The 20,276-nt window shown below is 43.1% G+C and overlaps 1 protein-coding gene across 1 annotated transcript in view; it reads left to right on the forward strand.

Moving 5' to 3' along the window:
- The window catches only part of LOC145349292 (interleukin-18 receptor 1-like), a 53,294-nt gene extending 40,267 nt beyond the window's left edge, over positions 1 to 13,027 (forward strand). Inside the window, exons 11-13 of the mRNA XM_080197799.1 lie at positions 1,918 to 2,079; positions 8,019 to 8,383; positions 11,764 to 13,027. Coding sequence (XP_080053925.1) covers positions 1,918 to 2,079; positions 8,019 to 8,362 — 506 coding nt within the window. The 3' untranslated portion in view covers positions 8,363 to 8,383; positions 11,764 to 13,027. The remainder of the gene's footprint in view (positions 1 to 1,917; positions 2,080 to 8,018; positions 8,384 to 11,763) is intronic.
- The last annotated feature ends 7,249 nt before the right edge of the window (positions 13,028 to 20,276 follow it).

The following is a 20,276-nucleotide window of genomic DNA, read 5'->3' on the forward strand; positions in this document are numbered from 1 at the left end:
TGAATGGCCCCATCCACCTTGTTCCACCCTAGGATAGATTCTTATTCAAAGTACTTCAGCTGTACATCAATTCAATATTAAGAGCCAAGGTTCCAGTCTCTCTCTTGAGCACACCCCAAACCCAACCCTTCTGACTGAGCCACTTACAACTCTACCTGTTGAATGTCAACTTATATTTAGAGACCGATGGGCTGGCTTTTATGCTCCCCCGCCCAAAGGTTTGAAGGCAGGAGGGCTCATTAAATCCAGTGGGTGAGTAACCTGCTTGCTGCCCACCAGCTATCCCTGTCCCCACTGCTAATGTATTAGTGGCTGGGATGGTCTTCTGTGATCCGTCCACCAGTGAACCAGTGAGGGCTCTTAAGTTGACTATTAATTCCCACTTTTTAGAGCCTTATTCCATTGTTAAGGGCCGTACAGTGTCGTGTACGGAACAGTAGCAAAGTGGTTAGCACTGTTTCCTTATAGCACCAGGGACCCGGATTCAATTCCTGCCTTGGGTAACTGTCTGTATGGAGTTTGCACATTCTCCCTGTGTCTATGTGGTTTTCTCTGGGTGCTCCAATTTCCTCCCACAGTCCAAAGATGTGCAGCTTAAATGGATTAGCCATGCTAAATTGTCACTTAATATACCAAGATATGTAGATTAGGAGGATTGGCAGGGTAAATATGCTGGGTTTGTGGGGATAAGGCCTGGGTGGGATGCTCTGTCAGAATTGGTAGTGACTTGTTGGGCCAAAAGGCCTCCTTCAGCAGAGCAGATTGCATTCTATTCTATTCAATTTATTCTGTTTCTGTTGGGAATTAACCAGCAGCAGAAGAGGCCCTCACCAAGTGACCACCCTAGCACATTTTCTCCCGCAGGCTAGTGTTGAGTAGGGGATAGTTTCTCTTTTAATCTAGGTCCCATCAGAGAGCCCCTTCAACACCTTTACTCCAATACTACCCCCAACCCCACTCAGTTTTATCTCCAGGCCTCCCTCCTCCCATTAGAATTTCAAAATACAAGCTCTCACCTCCCTTGGCAGGGCCTGCTTGCTTAACACCCAGTAAGACCTGCCTGCCTCACCCCCACTCCTCCAAACACTGATCCACAACCTAAACCAATGCCACATGCCTATGTCCCAAAGTACTTGTAGCTCTTTGTGGTGAGACCTTCTGAGGTGCAGAGATCCCACCTTCAGTCTATTAATGACCAATTGGCCATTAAATGAGTGTAAGGTGCGGATGTTCCCCTCGGTGAACTTGCCCCCTGACATTTTAGTCAGGGAGTGGGTAATCTATTTCTCATAATTCTGCTCAGTATTCTCGTTTTCCACGTTACCTAGAATAAGACTTGAACCATCAATTTATGAATGGCGATGCTACCACTAAGCCTAACACTTACTACCTGTAAATAAGTAACAGCCCTGAGTGAAGCCCTGAATAATATGAGAGACCATGTAATAGATGTTCCTGCAAGATCACATTGATTGTAGAAGTTTTGCTGATCTAACAAAGTGCACACTGATATATGAGCGGTGCAGATGAAAAAGATAGTCATTAATATTTTTAGGTGAGTATGTCATGGAATGTTTCCCTTGCGTTCTTCTATATTTAAAACATCATATAATGCCCAAATAGTACTATGTCTCATACATTGGGTTTTTTTTTATTGTTCAAAAGTTACATGAGATTTCAAAAAGCACATTCCACAAAACATACCAAAGCTAGAATTTCCTGTCCTCTGCTACACCACTAAGCATAAACATAATACTATATTTTTCTGTTCTTGGGATGTATGCCACACTGGCAAGATCAGTGTTGATTGCTCCCTGCTGATTCTTCTTGAGAGATGGAATTGGATAAACTTTAAACCAAAAACAAAATCTGTTTAGCTATGCTGATTGCAGCTAACGTCTTGGCTTTCACTTTCAGACAGTAAGAAATATGATGCCTATGTGTTGCTCCTTGAGAGTAATGAAACTCTCCTCAATGCTGAGGAAGAGCAGCAATTTGCTTTGGGATTGTTACCTGCAATTCTAGAAAAACAATTTGGCTACCGACTCTGCCTATTTGAACGTGATGTTCCTCCAGGAGGTAAGATTGACTCATTCTTGATTTAATTGTCTCTTTATTCTACTAAAACTCAAATGAAAAATAGGTCTATTTTTAATATGTTCAGTTTACTTGGAGATGCAAGGAACACCGTAGAATAGAAAAGTGCAGATCGTTCCTTTATTGTTATTAGCATTAACGTCAAAGAAAGGCTTTCTGTTCTATCATGCCTTATGTTTTGAATTATGCTGATGCTAATGTGGAAATTTTAAACGAAGCCAACAGGGATTTGGGAAAGAAGAGATAATGGCTTGAATTCTCTGATGTTATTTGCCCCACCAATGCGGCCAGTGAGAATGGAGAATTTGGCACTGATCCAAATCCCGCAATCATGGCCACAGGATCACAGAATCCCAGCCATGTGCAAAGTCAGAGAATCTTGGTCAATATCAGAAAGGAATTCGAAGTGCAGAGAATAACTGGGAAAACTGGATAGCGGTAGACAATGGTAGATTAATAGGTGGGGTCAGAGCAAGGGAGAAAGTGGAAGAATCTAAATCAGGGTTACTATGCCTGTGTATGAATGCACAGAGTGTGGTTAATAAGATTGGTGAGTTAACAGGCATAGATCGCCATGTAGAATTATACACCAGGATTTAACAGCCCTGCTACTGTACGTCTCCACCTGGTAGTTGCAGAGGGCCATTTAAATTGCTGTTTACTTCGGTGGAACCATGATATCCTACCAGATGGGAGGGGCTGTACAATCCTGGCCCCGATGAGGCAGCAATAACAGAGACCTGGCTCCTGGAAAGGCAGAACAGGATGTTAAATATTCCTGGTACAAGATTTTCATGAAAGGAAGAAAAATAAACAAGGAGCAGGGTTGGTGGTATTGATTAGGGAAAGTATTGCTGTGCTGGAGAAAGAGGATTTCCCAGAGGGGTCATGCTCAGAATGTATTTCGCTTCAGCTAAGGAACAAAAAAACATGCAATTACATTGCCTCATGTAGTCTATAGCACGCCAACTAATGGGAAGGATGTAGAAGAAAAGATTTGCAAGGAAATTGCATAGAGACACAATTATTATAGAGTATTTATGCTGGGGAACTTTATTATTATAGACAATTATTATAGAGTATATATGCTGGGGAACTTTATTTATCCAAATTTAGACTGGGATAATATTAGTGTAAATGTCCAAGAGGATCAAGAGTCCCTAGAGCGTGTTCAGGAAAATTTTCTACAGCAGTATGTCTTCAGTCCAACGAGGATGCATTGCTAAACCAAGTTCTTGGAAATGCGAAGAGACAAGTTGATTAAGTGTCAGCAAGAGAAAGTTTAGGGAACGGTCATCATTGTATCATAAAGTTTAGGCTGACTAAGGATCTGTCCCAAATAAGAAAACTTAACAGGGGAAAGACAACTTCAATGGAATAAGAATGGTTCTGGGCTGAATAAATTAGAGTTAAAGGCTGGCAGGAAAAACAATACATGATCAGTGGGCTACCTCCAAAGAAGAGATAATTTGGACACAGTTGAAGAATATTCCCTTGAAAGAGAAAGAGACGGTAAACAATGCCGAGTTCCCTGGATGACAAAAGAAATCAAAATTAATATAAAGAAGCAAGGGTCTGTTTATCATAGGTGCCAGGTACAAATTACAGTTGAGAAACAGGCTGAATATAGAAGGTTCAGAGGAGAAGTGAAGAAGCAAATAAGAGAAGCAAGGAAGGAGTATAAAAAGAGGCTGGCAGCCAACATAAAAGGGAATTCCCAAAGTCTTCTCTCGGCATCTAAATGGTAAAATGGTGGCAAAAAGAGTAATAGAGCTGATTAGGGACAAAATGGGGGATTTACACATGGGGTCAGAGGACATAGCTGAGGTAGTAAATGAATACTTTGTAGTTGTCTTTATGGAGGAAGAAGATGCTACCCAGGCTATGGGAAAATACAAAATAATTGAGACACTTGAAAGGTTTAAAATTAAAAAGGGGAGGTATTGGATAGGTTATCTGCACTTAAAGTTGATACAGCTAGATGCAACCAAGGACAAATGAAAATGGAAATGACAGAAGCACTGGCTATAATTTTTCAGTCTTCATTAGACTTAATGTGGAGATGCCGGCAATGGGCTGGGGTGAGCACAGTAAAAAGTCTCACAACACCAGGTTAAAGTCCAACAGGTTTATTTGGAATCACAAGCTTTTGGAGCTCTGTTCCTTCATCAGGTGAGGCTGTGAGAGTTCTTCCACAAACCCCAAGAGGCCAACAGCGAACATAATGAGACAGCCAATGAACCGGAACAGCCAACAGAGATTCACAGTACAGCAACCAAAGAGGAAAGAGTCCAATTGGACTCCTCCGGAAGGCTGCTGTCCTCGACTGGACATGTATGCCCAAGTCATCAGGAGGTGCGTCAACACCAGGTTCATCAACCGCACTCACAAGACAGCCCCGAACATCACCCAAGCACAACACAATGTCATCCACACTCTCAAGCCCAACCGCAACATTGTCATCAAACCAGCAGACAAAGGAGGGGCCATTGTCAGACTGAACAGAATGGATTACTGCAAAGAAGTGTACTGACAACTGAACAACGAGAAACACTACATACAGTTACCTGCAGATCCAACCAAAGAACACACCCGTCAACTCAACACTCTGATCAAGAACTTTGATCCGAACCTTCAGAATGCCCACATTGCTCTCATCCCACTTACTCCCCGCTTTGGAGATCTCTACTGCCTCTCAAAGATACACAAGGCAAACACACCCGGCCGTCGCATCGTATCGGGCAATGGGACACTGTGTGAGAACCTCTCCAGCTACGTCGAGGGCATCCTGAAACCCATTGTACAAAGAACCCCCAGCTTTTGTCGCAACACTACGGACTTCCTACTGAAACTCAGCACACATGGAACAGTTGAAACAGGGGCACTCCTTGTCACAATGGATGTCTTGGCGCTCTACACCAGCATCCCCCATGGCGATGGCATTGCTGCAACTGCCTCAGTACTCAACGCTGACAACTGCCAGTTTCCAGATGCAATCTTACAACTCATCTGGTTGAAGAACAACCAGTTCTTCTTCCAGACACCCAGAACAGTCATGGGACCAAACTCGCACCTCCAATATGCCAACATCTTCATACACAGGCTCGAACAAGACTTCTTCACCGCACAGGATCTTCAGCCAATGCTATACACTAGATACATTGATGACATTTTCTTCCTTTGGATTCGTGGTGAACAATCACTGAAACAACTATCTGATGACATTAACAAGTTCCATCCCACCATTGGACTCACCATGGACTATTCTCCGGAATTGGTTGTATTCTTGGACACACGCAGCTCCATCAAGGATGGTCACCGCAGCATCTCACTGTTTCGCAAGCCCACAATAACCTCATGATGCTCCATTTCTCCAACTTCCACCCTAAACATGTTAAAGAAGCCATTCCCTACGGACAAGCCCTTCGTATACACAGGATCTGTTCAGATGAGGAGGATCGTAACAGACACCTCCAGATGCTGAAAGATGCCCTCATAAGAACAGGATACGGCGCTTGACTCATCAACCAACAGTTGATGAGTCAACAGACATGCCACAGCAAAAAACCACACCGACCTCCTCAGAAGACAAACACAGGACACGGTGGACAGAGTACTCTTCGTTGTCCAGTACTTCACCGGAGCGGAGAAGCTACAACATCTTCTTCGGAGTCTTCAACATGTCATTGATGAAAACGAACATCTTGCCAAGGCCATCCCCATACCCCCATTTCTTGCCTTGAAACAACCACACAACCTCAAACTGACCATTGTCACAATAAACTACCCACCCTTCAGGAGAACAGTGACCACGACATCTCACAACCCTGCCACAGCAGCTTCTGCAAGACATGCCGGATCATCGACACGGATGCCATCATCTCATGTGAGAATACTATCCACCAGGTACACGGCACATACCCTTGCAACTCGGCCAACATTGTCTACCTGAAACGCTGCAAGAAAGGGTGTCCCAAGGCATGGTACATCGGGGTGACCATGCAGACGCTACGACAATGGATGAATGAACACCACTCGACAATCACCAGGCAAGACTATTCCTTTCCTGTTGACAAGCACTTCAGTGGTCATGGGCATTCGGCCTCTGATCTTTGGGTAAACATTCTCCAAGGCGGTCTTCACGACATATGACAGTGCAGAGTCGCTGAGCAGAAACCGATAGCCAAGTTCCACATACATGAGGGTGGCCTCAATCGGGATCTTGGGTTCATGTCACACTGTCTGTAACCCTCATTAGTTGCCTGGGCTTGCAACATCTCACTTACTGTCCCTGTCTGGAGACAATGCTTAATGCTATCTCCACTCACATTGTCTGCACCTTTAAGAATTGTAAGTAAAGGCTCACATGCTAATCAATATTCTATAAACTGTGTGTGCCTTTATATGCTCTGTTTGAAACCAGAGCTCTCCACTCACCTGACAAAGGAGTAAACCCACAAGCATTCGGGGTTTGCCATCAAATAAACTTGTTGGACTTTAACCTGATGTTGTGAGACTTCTTACTGTAATAATCTTAGGCAATATATATTGAACCAGGCAAAAATGAGATTGGAAAGAAGGTTAAATAACCAATCTATTATTTTCATTATTTAATCTCAAAATGCAAATTAGAATATTTGATGCAGTTTTAATTTTTAAAATAAATCACTGTGATTTTTTCAAAGTCTTTATTTTACCTTATACCTAATTCAATCAATCATTTATTTTCCGAATTTAAATTAAAAAGGAAAGTTGTTAACTGCTTTTTAACTTCTTGGTTTAGTATGTGTGGCTATAAAACCATTTTGGCAGGGACTAACTATGTGAAAGGTCCTAACTAAATGCAAGTTCCTTGCATTTGGGCACCCCCATCACCTGTATTACAGATTACACACCATCCTAATGTGGACTTGTATCCATATGCCTTTGTTAGATCAAAACAATATGATACACAGTCTAACACCATCATCACAATTGGGGGAGGCACAGTGGCACAATGGTTCACACTGCTGTCTCAGCTCCAGCGACCTGGGTTTGATTCCTGGCTTTGGTCACTGTCTGTGTGGAATTTGCATGTTCTCCCCATGTCTGCGTGGGTTTCCTCCAGATGGTCTGGTTTCCTCCCACAGTCCAAAGATGTGCAGGTTAGGTTGTTTGGACAATAGTAAATTAACCCTTAGTGTCTGGGATGTGATAGGTTAGAGGGATTAGCAGGGTAACCAAGTGGGGATAGGGCCTTGGTGGGATTGTTGTTGGTGCAGACTCAATGGGCTGAATGGCGTCCTTCTGCACTGTAGGGTTTCTAGTGATTTTGTGATTCTATATCCCAAAGACTTCAGCACTTTAAGTAGAAAGCTCACCAGCACAGGTTCTCAGGGCAATAGAAAATATTTCAATGTGACTGTCTGCTTACCTGCTTTCTGTTAATCACTGCTGCTGCACTTCGAGACACCCCAGTGACTTAACACCTGGTTTCCCCTGCCATCAGGAAAGGGGAGAATCCACAGCACAGAGGTTATTAGGTCTTTGTGGGCTGCTGTTCTCAAGGTCAACAGCAAGAGCCCTCATTATTCTGGTGACTGCCAGAGTAGAAGAACACGAGCGATGGAATCAAGGAGTAAATAACATGATTCATCCAGTCTGCTCTGTCATTCAGTATGATCATGGCTGATTTTGAGCTTCAGCTGCAATTTCTTGCCCACTCCCCATATCCTTTGATTCGCTGAGAGATAAAAACCTGTCCATCCTGGAGATAGGAGCAAAATTCAGTCCATTGTGTTTAAATCTGATTTCCTGCTTGGCTTTCTGGGAAAGCAGTTTGACTGTACAGAGATTGTACTTTGCACAAATTTATATGTAGAATGTTCAATTTTTTTCCCAAATGGTAATTTTAATAAATCAATAATTAATTTGTTTTCCAGGTTCTGCAGATGACATACTTTTTTATATAAACGAATGCCGAAGATTGATTATAATACTCAGTAAAGAATATGTGGATGATGAGTGCAGCTCAATGTATGAACTTATGACTGGACTGCATCAAGTATTAGTTGAAAAAAAAATAGAACCAATACTTATTGAGTTTAAGCCCATAAGCAACATTAAGTCACTACCAGAGTCACTCCAACTTGTTCTCAAATCAAGAAGAACTGTGAAATGGAAAGGAAGTAAATCTGTTTCCAAACAATCATATTTTTGGAAGAAAGTGAGATACTTAATGCCAGCAAAAGGTGGCCAGCGGGCGGAAAAATCTCTGTTTCCATGAAGAAACATCTGTCACAAACATGTAAGTTACAGACTTGCTGGCATTTAATCTTTCCAAACATTTACTTAAACTGTGTTTGTGCCAGGTTGGCCAAAATTAATTTCTGCATCAGTAATAATGGGCTGAATTTTCATCTTGAAGATGACAATTGATTTGGTATGCATGCCTCAAGCCTCATAAGCCTCATTGTATATTCATGGCTGGGAATCCAGATATCCATTAGAGTGCTGAAACAGCTTCACTCCAAGGAAAATATTCCTTTATTGACAGCTCTTGTTCTGATCTAATCCGTCAATTTCAAAAGCAAAGCGGTTTTAAGTGCTTGCAGTTTCTGCTTTAAAGAATCTGGATGATTGACACTTTTATTGGGATGTGGTAAAAACAGTTTTTATGTATGCATAACTTTATTAAAGCTTTTATTGCATACTATTGATAACGTAGTGTCTAGTGGTTTTAGAGTTGTGGGTCAATAAGCATGTGAATAACATAGGTTGGTGTGGAGGGATGAGGGACCATGTGGGATGGGTGGGGGGGCATCGCTTAGTATGGGGAGCATGGGTAAGAGCTTCTGAATTTAGCTTTCAAAAAGTTCCTTCATGCAGACAATGGTTCATGACATCTCTGAAGTGCCGTGAACCACAAGTCCTTTAACTGCTGGCCCGACTCCATAACAATAGCTGAGGAATAATGCATGCCTACCTCCGCAATACAGCTGGCCAGGTTGGGAGTAGAGGATGTGGGCTGCACTCTTAAATTACACTGGTGAAAACCGGAAACCCTAAGAATGGAGTGAGGAATCCTGAAATCTACTCCAGGACACCATTTTCACACTTAACCGGGTCTCCCTGACCCTATGAAAATCCAGCCCAATGTGTGCTATTCAGTCAACACAGAAACAGAAAATGCTGGAAAATCTTAGCAGATCTGACGAAATTTCATCCAGACTTGAAACATTGGCTCCATTGTCTCATTTTCTGTTTCTGTTTCAGATCCCAGCATCCACAGTATCTTGCTTTTATCTTAGTGTGTTATTAGGTTCTGGCAACTTGTGTTGCAGTGACTTTCAGACAAACACAAAAAGAAGTCTCACAACACCAAGTTAAAGTCCAACAGGTTTATTTATTGTACTGCTCCATTTCAGACAAATACCAGTGTAAAAAAGGAACATAAAAGCAGTTGATTGTGCAATTATTTATGTTGATTAAATTAACCGTTTTTGTAAATTTAGGAGTAATGTTTTAGCATTATTTTTATGGAAGATTGTTTAAAAAATGGGTATCTACAGAAAAGCTGTATGATTCTGTTGTAGCTACTAGTCAGTTAACTAGTGCTTGCTCAATGTGACAAATCCCAAGGCATTGTTAATGTATATAGGTAGAGAAAGACATTACCACAGGTACAAATGTAAATTTATACATTGCAATAAGTATTATTTTAAGATGGGAAACAAATATGTAGACAGTGATGCCCATATCCCATGAAGGAATAAAAAGAATGACAAAAGTGTCTTTTGATTTTGATTTTTCTAGAGAGTTATGGAAAGAATTTACTTGCATTGTGCCACTTCAACATGCTGCATAAATTCCCTGGGGGGCTGACAGCAACTGCTGATTGCTATCTACACAACATGTGATACCTACCAATGATATCATTGAGGTGTTTTCCATGAAGAAATGACTCAAGTGCTACATAAGCCACATAGGCTTTGGTTCAGATGTTTTAAACAGCACATGTCCTTTCAATTTGGAAATGAGAATGAGGCCTGGATTTTCATTGTTGAGGTGTAAAGTCAAATTTGGAAATTTCCTGATTGTGGAAGACCTATCTCCATAGAAATAGCCCGCATGCACTATTTTCACTGTGGGGAGGTGGGCTGGAATTGAATTAGGCCTGTTAACCCATGGTCCAGGCACGGAGATAGGAAAATGCCAAGACAGGTGGTTGGAAGGGTGTATTAAATGCTGTTAGATCTTTTAGCCTTCAAACCACACATTCCCCCCGCCCCCGGCATTTCCCCCCTCATTGCCACCTCCATGACATCTGTGTAATCCCATGCTCCCCACTTCGCCCCCCCACCATGGTCCCCTGCTTCCTCTATGCCTGGATACCACATTCTTGTCCTCTGGCAAGTCCATGCCCCCATGCCACCTCCAAGGCCTTAATGCCCCTTCCAGGACCTCCTGCATCTCTCATATTAACTCATCAAGTATGCACCATAGAACTAATGAGTTGTAGAATAATAATGATACCTTGATATGGATGTTAGAAAAAACACCCAATTAAACATCTGCTTTAAACATAATCTGCTATTTTTACAGCTCTATAAAAAGTGCCAATAAAACACTATCATCACAGAATTAATAACAAAGGTTTGACCTCACTTCAAACCTCCAAATGAAAAGAAACAGTTCTAAAAAATAACCTCATAAAGATGTCAATCCATGCACACATAATTCAGCCTGTTGAGCTCATCCAGTGGTGAGTCTTGGAGCTCAGCCAGGCTTTCATAACAAGGCCATCTGTTCCTGTTATACAATTCCATCACTAAGGATCTTTTTAACCTGTACTCTGAGAAATAAAGAGATTGAGAATGAGAGAGAGAGAGAGTAAAAATGTACATTTTTGTTGCTCGGTTAAGTGTTTGGCGCAGAACCTCATTACCATGTTTAAAAGTCTCCAAATCAAGTTGTTGTGAAATCTATACCTCTATCCGGTATACAAGAGGGTTTCTCCTTTCATCCTACTTAAACATTTCAGAAATCTAAAGTACAGATGACAGAACAAAGTTTTCAGGACTTTCAGATGTTTATTGAGGTACTACAAGAGCATGACCAGCTTAAACTGCACAGCTTACAAAGTTGGCTTCTTGTGGCTTGTCCACCTGACACCAACCTATCTGTTAGCCTGTTGCCTTGGAAGGTTAGCTGGAGTGAGTGGGAATAATCCCAGCCTCAAGTGGTCTTCACAAACAGATTCAATTTGTGAGTCATATTGGGGTGGTTCAGAACAATACAAAATCCACTTCAGTATAGTGAGACAGTGCAGGAGAATGCAGTTTTAAAATACCCTACTACGACATACTATTTTGTATTTTTACATTCATTTTCCCAGAGCCTCCATTGATTTTTTTTTTAACAATTTTAACTTTGACGCTGGAGGGTTTTCTCTGATTTTTGGGCAATCCTTGTGTGGTTGGTTGTGTGTCAGTATAGGAAAAGATGGACAAGACTCAACAAGAACAGAATGGTACACATCCAGGGTTCACTGAAGGCTTAAGACTCCACTTTGTAGTTAAAAACAGATCTACCAAACTTGCTTAGCTCTTGTGTCCCCTTTCCCAACCATCTTTCCACTAAGAGAACGTGGATTAAAAAGAGTCTAAAATGTTTTTCTGTTTTTAGGCCTCCATCATGTACCATGGATGCACCACCGAAGAGAGCACCAAACTGAAGAAACTTTTCACTTGTAAATCTGGTAGATGCTTGAGAAATGTTGGAGTACTGGCTTGCAGTATCTGCTGTCTGTTATATGTACAATTACGCTTAATTAACATTTGAATTTGTTATAATTTTGTGAATCTCGAAGTGCTGATCTAAGTGCCCACCTCCTTTCTCTAAAATGTTACGGATGACCTCACTGCAAAAGGAGAAACAAATGTTGACTGTATTCAGTCGGCACCACACATTGATAATAAATCTAATTCTTGCCAGAAATGAGCATAGGCTTTTTAAAAAAAACCCTCAAAAAATCATTTTAATGATGCTTGAGATTGGTAAAAATAAGATGAAATAAAATGAGGCTCCAAGGTTGAGAGGGTTGATCTTTGATGAGAAGCAGAGTAAACAAAATTTGAGTCTAAGTTCTGTGAAGTTTAGAAGAATGGGAGATGATCTCATTGAAACATTTAGGATTATGAAGGGGCTTGACAGGTTAGATATGAAGAGTTTCCTTCTCCTGGTTGGAGAATCTTGAGCAAGGGGAATAGTCTCAGGATAAGAGGCCAATCATTTAGTACTGAAATGAGGAAAAGTTTCTTCACTCAAAGGGTTGTGAATTTTGGAATTCTCCACCTCAGAGGATTGTGGATGTGCCATCATTGAAATTATTTGAGGTTGGGATACACAGGTTTTTGATTACTCGAGGAATCAAGGGATATGAGGATTGGGCAGGAGAGTGGAATTGAAGTCAAAGGTCAGCCATGATCATATCGAATGGCAGAGCAGGCTCGAAGGGTCATAGCATCTTCTCCTGCTTCTATTTCTTATGTTCCTCTGATCTTACTTCATTTTCCGTTATTTGTTATGTATTCTTTTTTCCATTCAATTAACACTCTTACAGACCAGAAGGCCAATAAAACTGTGCTGTGCATTTGAATTCTTTTTTCACATTCCAAGATTAAGATATGTCTGTGTATGTTGACTTCATTTTCTGTAGAACTGTTACAATATTGGTTTCTAATCTACAGAACATTTTGTCTTATCAAAAAGTGCCCAAAGTGGACGCTAATTTCTTTATTTTATTCTTTTATAAAGTGTGGGTATCGTTGGTTGGGTTGAGAAAGTTGATTTAGTGATGGGCAGTAAATATAGGCCTAACCAACAATACCCAGACTCCATAAAAGACTAAATTAATAATTAGTGTCCAACGCTGGGTACATCTCGACAAGACAAAATGACTTTTGATGTACTTTTCAAAGATACATTTTAAATAAAATCTTATGTAATGTTTACAGTTTCTGCCTTAATTATGTATTGTTGGCACTCGTAACTGCTGAACTTTCAAACTTTAATTAAACAACAAATATATATTAAACATTAATTACTTTTACAAGAAATATCAAACATGTAAGTTACTAAGGTTCAAAATGCATGTAAGTAGATAAAAAGAATGGAACTGATAATATATAATGGCATTTGATGCCATTGAAAGCTCAATTACAGTCAAGATTTGATATGGTTATAAATGCCAGTTACATATTTTTCTTTGCCTTTATCTCTAATACATTAAAGCCCCAATTTTGTAATCCCAGCCATTTAAGATTACTAAATTTGCATGGCTGGCTGGTGTTCTTGGGGGGGGGGGGGGCGGTGGGCGGTAGCAAGTGGAGCAGGTCAACATGATGACATGGTTCATGGTTTGCATAAACTGCACACTCATAATATTATGGTTTAGGGCTCATGAACCATCTAGTCTTTCCTTTCCATTGTATGTTCAGAATAAATTACAAGTACATGTAAAGCTTGTGGAGTGCCCCAGGGGTCGGTGCTGGGGCCTCAGCTATTTACCATTTATATAGATGATCTGGAGGAGGGAACCGAGTGTAGGGTGTCGAAATTTGCTGATGACACCAAAATTGGTGGAAAGGCAAATTGTGCAGAGGGTGGGGAGAGTCTACAGAAGGATCTAGATAGGCTGGGCGAATGGGCCAGGAAATGGCAGATGGAATTTAATGTTGGCAAGTGTGAGGTGGTCCACTTTGGTAGGAATAATGGTAGGAAGGATTATTACTTACGTGGAGAAAAACTGCAGCAGGCGACGGTGCAGAGGGACCTCGGGGTCCTTGTGCATGAGTCGCAAAAACCCAGCTTGCAGGTGCAGCAGGTGGTCAGGAAGGCGAATGGGATGCTGGCCTTCATAGCGAGGGGGATTGAATATAAAAGTAGGGAGGTCTTGCTGCGGCTGTATAGGGCATTGGTGAGGCCGCAGCTGGAGTACTGTGTGCAGTTTTGGGCGCCATACTTACGCAAGGATATTTTAGCCTTGGAGGGAGTGCAGAGGAGGTTTACTAGGCTGATGCCAGAGTTGAGGGGGTTGAGCTATGAGGAGAGGCTGAATAGATTAGGCTTGTACTCGTTAGAGTTTAGAAGAATGAGGGGAGATCTCATTGAGACGTATAAGATGATGAATGGGATGGATAGGATAGAGGTGGAGAGACTCTTCCTGCTCAGAAAGGATAGTAGGACTAGGGGGCATAGCCTCAAGATAAAGGGGGGGCGGTTTAGAACAGAGCTGAGGAGGAACTTCTTCACTCAAAGGGTGGTGAATCTCTGGAATTCTCTGCCCGTTGAAGTGGTGGAGGCTGCCTCGCTAAATATTTTTAAGACGCGGGTTGATGGGTTTTTGGTGAGAGAGGGGATTAAGGGTTATGGGGAGAGGGCAGGAATGTGGAACTGAGCCACGACAGATCAGCCATGATCTTATTGAATGGCGGGGCAGGCTCGAAGGGCTAGTTGGCCTACTCCTGCTCCTATTTCTTACGTTCTTGTCCAGAGAGCTTAGCCTGACCATAGTTGACTGGGACTTCACATTTTGCCGGGGTAGTCGGGATGTATCAACCTTTCTGATCCCTGTGCTCCTGAAGAACTGGAGACCCTGCTGTAGAATGTAAAACAAATAAGAGTGGTCTTATATTGGACTGAAGGTCAACCACCCATAGGAGTACATAGGAACTGAATGAGAAGGGTTGCAAACCAGATTCAACTCAGTCACCCAGTTCCCTCATACCTGGCTGCAAGAAACATACTGGTACCAGGAATAAGGCAAAGATATTTATTATGCTTGTATATATGTCTTCTGTGCATTGCACAAGTATTGCACAGATCTAAGTTTGAAAGAATGACATTCTCTGGTATCGTGCATAATCATTGCTGATCTGAATGAACATAGAACGTAGAACACTACAGCACAAACAGGCCCTTCAGCCTACAAGTTGCGCCGATCATATCCCTACCTACCAGGCCTATCTATAACCCTCAATCCCATTAAATCCCGTGCACTCATCCAGAAGTCTCTTAAAAGACCCCAACGAGTTTGCCTCCACCACCACCTACAGCAGCCAATTCCACTCACTCACCACCCTCTGAATGAAAAACTTACCCCGACATCTCCTGTGTACCTGCTCCTCAGCACCTTAAACCTGTGTCCTCTCGTAGCGACCATTTCAGCCCTGGGAAATAGCCTCCGAGAATCCACCCTATCTATACCTCAACATCTTATTATCCTCTATCAGGTCCCCTCTCATCCTTCGTCTCTCCAGGGAGAAAAGAAATAGCTCCCTCAACCTATCCTCATAAGGCATGCCACCCAATCCAAGTCTAACACCTGGTCTGGTTCATTACCCAGTACCAAATCCAACGTGGCCTCACCTCTTGTTGGCTTATCTACATACTGTGTCAGGAAACCTTCCTGCACACATTGGACAAAAACTGACCCCTCTAACGTACTTGAACTATAGCTTTTCCAATCAATATTTGTTAAGTTAAAGTCCCCCATAACAACTACCCTGTTACTTTCGCTCCTATCCAGGATCATCTTTGCAATCCTTTCCTCCACATCTCTGGAACTTTTCGGAGGCCTATAGAAAACTCCCAGCAGGGTGACCTCCTTTCCTGTTTCTAATCTTAGCCCATACTGCCTCAATAGATGAGTCCACATAAAACGTCCTTTCTGCCACCGTAATACTGTCCTTGACTAACAATGCCACGCCTCCCCCTCTTCTACCACCTTCTCTGCTCTGACTGAAACATCTGAACCCTGGACCCTGCAACAACCATTCCTGTTCTGTCCCTGCTCTATCCATGTCTCCGAAATGGCCACAACATTGAAGTCCCGGGTGCCAATCCAGGCTGCAAGTTCATCCACCTTATTGCGTATGCTCCTAGCATCAAAGTATACATACTTCAAACCACCCTCCCGCCTGTCAATACACTGCTGTGACCTTGAAACCTTATCCATGACCTCCCTATTATCAACCTCCTGTACATTGGACCTACAATTCAGGTTCCCATCTCCCTTCTGAATCAGTTTAAACCCCCCCGAATAGCATTGGCAAATTTTCCCCCCAAGATATTGGTATCCCTCTGGTTTAGGTGCAGACCATCCCTTTTGTAGAGGTCCCACCTACCCCAGAATGAGCCCCAATTGTCCAGGTATCTGAAACTCTCTCTCCTGCACCACCCCTTTAGCCATGAGTTCAAATGTTCTCTCTCTCTATTCTCGTTGCTATCCTGTGGCACGGGTAACAAACCAGAGATAACAACTCTGTTTGTTTTAGCCCTAAGCTTCCAACCTAACTCCCTGAATTTCTGTCTTACATCCCCATCCCTTTTCCTACCTATGTCATGGGTGCCTACGTGAACCACGACTTGGGGCTGATGCCCCTCCCCCTTAAGGATCTCGAACACTCGATCAGAGACATCACGGACCCTGGTACCTGGGAGGCAACATACTAACCGCGAGTCTCGCTCGTTCCCACAGACTCTCCTATCTGTCCCCTTAACTATGGAGTCCCCAATCACTAATCCAGTACTCTTTGTCTCCCTTCCCACCTGAGCATCAAGGACAGGCTCTACTCCCGAGACCAGTACGCCATGGCTTACCCCCATTGAGTTGTCCTCCCCAACAGCATCCAAAACAGAGTACTTGTTTTGCAGAGGAACAGCCACGAGGGATCGCTGCTCTGACTGCTTCTTACCCCTTCTAGCAGTCACCAATGTATCACTTTTAGGAGTAACTATCTCTCTGTAGCTTTTATCAATAGCTGTCTCTGCTTCCCAAATGATCCTTAGTTCCTCTAGTTCCAGCTCCAGGTCCCTAACGCGGTCCTCAAGGAGCTGGAATTGGATGCACTTCCTGCAGGTGTACTCATCTTACCTGCCAAGGCCTTCTCATGACCCCTTCTGGTTCTTCTAATTTATTTTTTAAGCTCCTTTCTACAAGCCTTATTCTCCTCTAGATCCTTAACATCTCCTAGCTCTCTAAACCTTCTGTATGCCTTTCTTTTTCTGACTAGGTTCACCACACAACCTTCGTGCACCACAGTTCCCGTGACCTACCAAAACCTCCCTGTCTCATCGGAATGTTGTCATGCAGGGTTCCAGACAAACATTCCTTAAAAATCCGCCACCTTCCTTCAGTACTTTTCCCCAAGAACACCTCCTTCCAGTTTACTCGTCCAATTATCTGCCTGATGGCTTCATATTTCCCCTTCCTCCAGAGAAACACCTTCCTAGCCTGCCTGATCCTATCTCTTTCCGATGCTATCGTGAAGGAGATAGAATTATGATCGCTATCCCCAAGATGCTCTCCCACCAAGAGATCTGACACCTGTCCAGGTTCATTAGCCAGCACCAGGTCAAGTACAGCCTTTCCTCTCGTAGGCTTATTCACGTGCTGTGTCAGGAACCCCTCCTGAACACACCTAACAAACTCCTCCCCATCCAAACCCCTTACCCTAGGGATATTCCAGTCGATGTTTGGGAAATTAAAGTCTACCATCACAACAACTCTGTTATTACTACATCTCTCTAGGATCTGTTTCCTTATCTGCACCTCAACTTCCCTGTGACTATTGGGCGGCCTATAGAAAACACCCAGCAAAGTTATGGACTCCTTGCTGATCCTAACTTCCACCCACAGAGACTCCGTAGATAGTCCCTCCATGGCGTCCACCTTCTCTGCATCCATGACACTGTCCCTGATCAACAGTGCCACTCCGCCACCTCTTTTGCCTCCCTCCCTGTCCTCCCTGAAACATGTGAATCCTGGCACCTGAAGTACCCAGTCCTGTCCCTGAGACATCCAAGTCTCTGTAATGGCCACCACATCACATTCCCAAGCAGTGATCCATGCCCTAAGCTCATCCACTTTATTCACTACACTCCTGGCGTTAAAATAGACACACCTCAGACTTTCGGTCTGGGCGCTTCCCTTCTCCATCACTCGTCTATCCTCCCTCTCACACTGTCTACAGTCCTTCTCTACTTGGGAGCTAACCTCCTTGCTCTCAGTCACCTCACCTCGATTCCTTCCCCCCAACCTTTCTAGTTAAAAGTACCCCCAGTAACCTTAGCCAACCTTCCTGCCAGGTTATGGGTCCCCCTGGGATTCAAGTGCCACCCGTCTTTATTGTACAGGTCACCCCTGCCCCTAAAGAGGCCCCAATGATCCAGGACCTGAATTCCTGCCCCCTACTCCAGTCCCTCAGCCACGCATTCATTCTCCACCTCATTCCATTCCTGCTCTCACTCTCCCGCGGCACAGTCAGCAATCTCGAGATTACTACCTTCGCGTTTCTCTTTCTCAGCTGTCTACCTAATTCCTTATAATCTCTTTTCATGACCCCTTCTCTCTTCCTGCCTATGTCAGCGGTACTTATATATACCATGACCTCTGGCTCCTCTCCCTCTCCTTTCAGGATGTCTGGGACTCGTCCAGAGATGTCCCGGATCCCAGCACCAGGGAGGCAAACCACCATCCGCGACTCCCGTCCGACCCCCTCACTATAGAGTCCCTTTGCACTTTGCATTTTGTGTAAACTGCAAGCACGTTTGTTGTGAAAATGGAAATGGCAGCCAGTGAACAGTAAAAAGATATTGAAGCATCCAGGCCAATGGGTTCTCTGCTGTTATGGGGCTTCTCAGACAGTTAAGGGAACATTGATGCAGTGTGAGAGGGAGCTTTATCACTATCTGGCTAAAGTTTATTTATTAGTCACAAGTAAGGCTTACATTAACACTGCAATGAAGTTACTGTGAAATTCCCCTTGTCGCCACAGTCCTCGCCTGTTCGGGTCAGTCCACCTAACCAGCACGCTTTTCAGAATGTGGGAGGAAACCGGAGCACCCATAGGAAACCCATGCAGACACAAGGGGAACATGCAAACTTCAGATGGTCACCTGAGGCTGGAATTGAAGCCAGACCCCTGGCACTGTGAGGCAACACTCTTCTAGATTCATCTTTTGTATCTTCACCACTTGCAGTACCATCTCTTTTTGCCTTGCACCATCACCCTATTTGTTATTCAATCCTTCCTCCATTCCACCCTACCACAGACCCTGCCTTTTCCTCTTCCCCTTGTGCATCTTCCTTTGTTTCTGTATTTGCCTAAAACCTGTTGCATTTCTAATCTTTTTGAGTTCTGATGAAATGTTGTTGAAGTTTTCTTTATGCAGCTACTGCCTGCTAAGTATTCCCGGAATTTTGTATCTCAAACTTCCATCATCAGCAAGTACTTTTCTAGGGCAGCATGATGGCATAGTGGTTAGCACTACTGCCTCATAGTTCCATTTCTAGAGACCTGGGTTTCATTCCAATGACATGCAGATTAGATTGATTGGCCATGCTAAATTGCCCCTTCCCACTAACGATATGCAGGTTAGGGGGATTAGTGGGGTAAATACGTGGAGTTACAGGGGTAAGGCTTGGGTAGGAAGTAGGACAGTAGGTGTAGACTGGATGGGTGAAAAGGCCTCCCCTGCAATGTAGGGATTCTATTCTATTTAAGGAGACACAAATAGGAGCAGCAGAATCTTCGTCAACTTCTGCCACATGAAAAATGGGGACAGATATTCTAATCTGAAATTGTTGAACTCAGTGTTGAGTGTGGAGTGTTGCATAGCGGCTAATTGAAGAATAAGATTCTGGTTCTTTCATTGTTACATTGAACTTCATTAAAACCACAAAGGGGCCAAGGGCAACGAGCACAGAGAAGGAACATGGTGGAGAATTAAAACGACAGGCTACTTGAAACTTCACATTTGTGGTGTGAATATCCCATGAAGTGGTCTGCATTTGGTCTCACCAATATAGAGGAAATCTCACTATGAGAACTAAATGCTTCATTTTAAATTTAAAAAGTACGATTAAATTTCTATTTCACATGGAGAGACTGTTTGGGACATGGAAAGCAGATAGAAGAATAGGCATTGCAGCACCAGCTCTTGCATGGAAGGTTGATATGAAAAGGAAAAGAATTTGGGAGTGATGGAAAATTGAACCAATGTGTTTTTTGAAAGAGGGAAAGATCCCTTTGGAATGCTGAAAAGAAGGGTAGTTAAGATTTGTTTGGTTGAGGCATCATGTTATAGATGGAAGGAATGGCAGAGGATGATCTGGTCAATGTGGAGTCTGGTGA

Source organism: Carcharhinus amblyrhynchos, chromosome 10, assembly GCF_965287045.1.
Source record: "Carcharhinus amblyrhynchos chromosome 10, sCarAmb.v2.hapA, whole genome shotgun sequence".
NCBI classification, from domain to species: domain Eukaryota; kingdom Metazoa; phylum Chordata; class Chondrichthyes; order Carcharhiniformes; family Carcharhinidae; genus Carcharhinus; species Carcharhinus amblyrhynchos.